At 33.2% G+C, this 5,087-nt stretch overlaps 1 protein-coding gene across 1 annotated transcript; it reads right to left on the bottom strand.

The window, feature by feature from the left end:
• Positions 1-959: 959 nt before the first annotated feature.
• LOC111394988 (protein PIN-LIKES 2-like) lies at positions 960-2,055 on the bottom strand. The gene is made up of 2 exons (XM_023021015.1): positions 1,615-2,055; positions 960-1,394 (listed from the first exon to the last, which is right to left on the bottom strand). Exons 1-2 carry the CDS (start codon positions 2,053-2,055, stop codon positions 960-962), a joined length of 876 nt encoding a protein of 291 aa, XP_022876783.1.
• Positions 2,056-5,087: the final 3,032 nt, after the last annotated feature.

Here is a 5,087-nt window from a genome sequence, read left to right on the forward strand (position 1 = left end):
TGAAAAATAAGTTAAAAGAAAAAATGATGAGAAGACAATAAGACAATAAATAATAATATACTTATTAAGAAAAGAAAAATAAAAAACCAAAATAGAAAGTATTGTTGGAGAGTATGAAAAATTTCTTTCTAAATTTAAAGATATTCCTATTATACGTAAGATGCTATTTACAAATATAGTCTCTCAAAGATTCTAGGAGATTTTAAATTGGTAAATCTAAAAAAAAATATGCGTGGTTAAAAAGTGAACAGAAGTTGCGTATCTAATAAAAATGTTGTTAAAAATTAAATTTGACCAATATATATATATTTTTTAAAAAAATTGTAAGGCCTGTCTTCAAGAATCAAACACGTTATTGTTGCAATTTTCGGAAGGCCTAAAAAATTTTTGTACTGTTGGCAGTTTTTCAATAAATTTCATTTGCTTTTATCAAGACAATCAGTAATTGATATTTGATCCTCTCCATAACCAATATTTTAATTCTTGTGCCATTCGCCAAATATGAGCATAGCAAACAACTTAAAATTCAAATTTGATATTCTTTTTGTCCACCGGTGGTCTTATTTTCTAACTGCCTCAAAGCATACTGGTACAATATGTTGATGGTATTAGACATTATAACATGAATTTTTTTTATTTTTATTTTTTGATATTCAGGTATCCACCTTACAGTGACTAAATCCTAGAGTCTACACTTTGGCCCCTCAAGTTGCAGACAGGTTAAACCGCAAGTTGTGCCCCAAACTGACCAGTGCTCAAAAGTCCCTCCAACTAATCTGCTAAAGTGCCAAGCAAGTCGTTTCCCATCTTTGCACCTTGCCTTCCAGGAGATATTTGCCTTCCAAGAGCCTTCCAGGAATCGAATTCACAACCTCTGATCTACCAACCTTGAAGCGCCCTCATTTTTACCAGTTGGGATGTGCCCTGGAGGGCATTATAACATGAATTTTGTTGTGACCTCAGATTGTCGTACGGAAAGAGACTTCTAAAATATCCGCTAAAAGAGAAGCAATCGTTGGAGGCTGTAGTATGTTCCAGATTGGAGTCTGTTCGGCAACAATTCGCATCTTCCTGACGACTCTAGGTGTTGCCAAACACCTAATAGGCACGGGACTGTTCCCACTATCTTCGACTTCTTGCTGGATATCAGGCAAAGCGGTCTGTGAAACAATAAATGAGGCTTTAAATATCCTAGCTATTAAGGGTGTCTTGGAATTTTCGATTTCTTCATCTTCAATGCCAGGCCATTCAGCTTCTACAAGCAAAGGTTTACTCGCTTCATCAGACTGTTGTTGTTCATGTTTCTCGCCCTCCTCCCCAACAATCTCATAATACTCCAGCGGAGGCTCCATCATGTGATAAACAAGGGTATAGACAAGAATCACGGAAACCCACTTTGTTACAAAGATAACAAACTTATTAACTATTTTTAATTGTGAATATAATTTAATCTCATTTTTCAAATTCTTTCATTTAGAAAGAATTGAACCTTTCTTAATAACAATCGAACCTACAACCATAATAGACTAGGAATTTCTAAGATGGGTCAAAATCAAAATTAGGATTTGAATTTTAGCCATAAAATGTAAGTTGGAACGTGTTCAATCAAAATACATAAGCAACCCCATTCTGCTTGCAATCAGGACCGAATAAATTCTCTTCACCATGACAAACGGAGCCAATGATGGCAATAGGAAGATTACCGGTATTACCAAATGCAGTCATGATGATAGTGAATCGAGTAAATTGAGGAGGTGGCCGACATATGATCACCACCAAGATCCCCAAGATGCAACCAAAGGCTGTACTAACCAACACATTAATAGGAATAAACCACCACTCAGCGATGTTTTTGAGTGTAATGGATTTCCCCAGATGGGTAAAGATCAGGCAGGGTAAGAAAAGGGCAAATACAAGCTTGCTAAGTAGCTTGAATGTGTCTTTTGGGGTAATTTGGGTTCTTCGATGCGCAAGAACTAATCCAATAAGGGTAAGGGAGAGAAGTTTTAGCAGTGGTACTATTGCACTCAGAATATCTTCTCCACCAGATGTCATCGTCTTATTCTGTAAATCAGCCAAGAAAAGCAACATCTTTTTCTTCTCCTTTTACTTATTTTATATCACGAACAACTATACTTGCATCTGTACAAAAAACATTGACCTCAAATATAAGAGCATTGTGGTTAATCAAGGATCCAATAACTTCAGCATTGAAAAAATAAAACGCAAACTGTTTTGAACTTAACACTTTCAACAAAGGGTTTTCACTTCCAGTAAAATGACAATTGTGCAGAATTATAAAACAAAGTAAAAATTCACATCAACTACAAAACAAAATAAGTATAAACTACCATAAGGAAAGAGTAAAGAAATATATTTAACATTAATATTGCTTCCCAAAGTTTGCTCTTATCATACGGCCACTAAAAGATAAAATGAAACAGAAATCAAAATATATTAAACAAATATCACATTGCAAACAAATTTAATGAGCCTACAAAAGAAATGGATAAGAATAAAACTTGTTACATCCTAAAACCATGCAGCATATGAATCAGCATGCAGCAGATATTGGCCCTATCAATTCCCAGTTTTCCAAACAAAGAAACTTTCTCCTATGATCTACATGGGTAATAAACCAGTTAGATTGACTCCGGGAACTGTATATGATGGATATGATAAAACAATACATGGTTATGTGCAGGAATTACAATATACAAATATCACAAAGTTGAAATATTATTTATATTGTTAAATAGTTATGTCTATTTACTAAAAGTTGTACATTTGAATGGGTCTCTCTTCCAAGAGAGATAACATCTCCCTTCCAAGAGAGATAACATCTCCTTAAGGATGCAACTTCCACAGAAGGACACAAACCATGTGAAAGGGGTATGCAGGAAAGTATACGTATACAAACCCAGGATAAAATTCAAGATATTCATTTTTTCTGAGTTTATAAACAAAGAATAAAAAAACTACTTAGAATTGTGAGTTATGTTACGTTATCAGATTGATTTTACCAGAATTGTGTCAGATTAACACTTGGCAGCATTTAATTGGTAGTTGGCCCAAAAACATTTTTTAATTACCAATAAAATACTGTCAAGTGTTAATCTGGCACAATTCTGATAAAATCAATCTTGTACAATGGCATAACTCTAGAATTATACTTGAATTTGCCCTTGCTGCCTTGCACATCATCAACAGGCGACAATCCAAGAATGATGACAAAATTGCATTCTAAACTATGCACTTCTTTCACAAGTATTCAAACTTATAAAATCCCATTAAATGCCCAGTCACCTTTTGTTAAGAAAGGTCTCAAGTTCTGCAAATTACTGTCATAAATTGTACTGAAAAAATAAGTCCACTGGCCGTGTGACAAGTTGTACGCAAAAGCCTTCGTCATTTCCAACTGAATTTCAACACATGAACTCAAGCCCATACACCAGAAGATTTGAAGATAATCATAAAAACGATAACTCAACATTAAGAACAAAAAATGGTTCAACATATTAACAAAAAATTACCATATGGGACCAATTGAAACTTACAGCAGAATCACCTTTTGGCAATTTCAATTAAAATTGATCGATGGGATACGGAGATTGTAGGGCTTAAACGGCGCCTTCACAGAGAATCACAAGAATTTCATTGACAAATTAAAACAGCAATCTTTTTTGTACCTTGCCCAGATTTCAGAATACAGATTTTGAAGCCACGTAATTCACCTTCACGAGACACACAAAAAAAAGGCGAAGAGGTTGAGGATTTCATGTGCATTTATATAGTTTTATGCGATCCGCTGGCAGCTTATTATTATTTTTGGATATATTGTCGAATGGCCCGTGTCAACTAGAACTTTCTTTCCCATCAATTTCCATAATTGATGCTACGTGTTGATTTTTGAACTTGATGATTGAGATTGATCACGAATAAAATTTTTCGGTACCTAAAACAAAGACGAGATATGTCATTGTCGTCCCTCCGATACTTAAGTCAAAGAGAGAAAAATAATGAAAAATGAACTCTGTCATGTGTTTATAGACGTAGGTGGTAGAGTTATAAAAGAATTCAATTAATTGTAATCCTTATTCTTATCGTGCAAAGTATTTGTGTTATATCGAAAGTATTCTATCTATTTGAGTTTGAATCGGAGCATGATAGGTAAGCAATAGGATAAATGTCATGGAGACATGGACAATTATAGTCAAATTTGAATTAATGTTTTCGAGAATGTGTGAAATAAAGATTACATTACATGACGTAAGGCCCACTTCTATAGCCCAATCTTGTGTACATAGGGATTATAATAAATATAATGATAAATCTTGGTGTACATAAAATGTAGGGGTGAACGCGATTCGATTTGAACGATTTGTACTATATTTTCAACTCAAACCATTTTATGCAGTTTGAAATCTTTTCAAACCAAATCAAACCATTTTACTTTTCGGACCAAACCAAACCATAATTTGCGGTTTGGTTCGATTTTAATCCGCAGTTTACTTTACAATATTATAGTAATGTATTTAATATTAGTTAAATATAAGTTTAAACGAGAGCTAATAATGTTAAATGTTAAATTACATTCATATTTTGAAAGTTGGTTCCTAAAGCATGTTAATAGAACAAATATATCTTTTTTTATTTGTATTTACATTTTCTTGTTTGACATTCATATTATCATATAGCGGTTGATAAATGTAGAGTTATATTCTATTATTATAGTTTGGTTAAAACTCTTTTCATCTTGCTATTGAGATGTTAAATAAAGATTGAATATGATATGTTTAGATGTACAGAGATTGATGGAGTTTCGGCCTATTGTGAATTGAGAATATCATCCTTTAACTATTTTATGAAAGTAGTAGTGCTAGTTAAAAAACTTTAACATTTTCACATAATCAATATTCCTCGTCCTTCATTCTTTCCAAATCGCAAAGAATAATGAAAAAATGGCTTGAATAAGAATCTAAGAATTACTGTAAAAGAAGAGAAAAAGAGGCGATTCAGGTAGAGATTAATAGGCTAACAAGTAAAGGCGATTGACTATTCGTTCAGCAGTAACAGATAAGTATCAA

Source organism: Olea europaea, chromosome 6 (assembly GCF_002742605.1).
Source record: "Olea europaea var. sylvestris chromosome 6, O_europaea_v1, whole genome shotgun sequence".
Classification (NCBI taxonomy): domain Eukaryota; kingdom Viridiplantae; phylum Streptophyta; class Magnoliopsida; order Lamiales; family Oleaceae; genus Olea; species Olea europaea.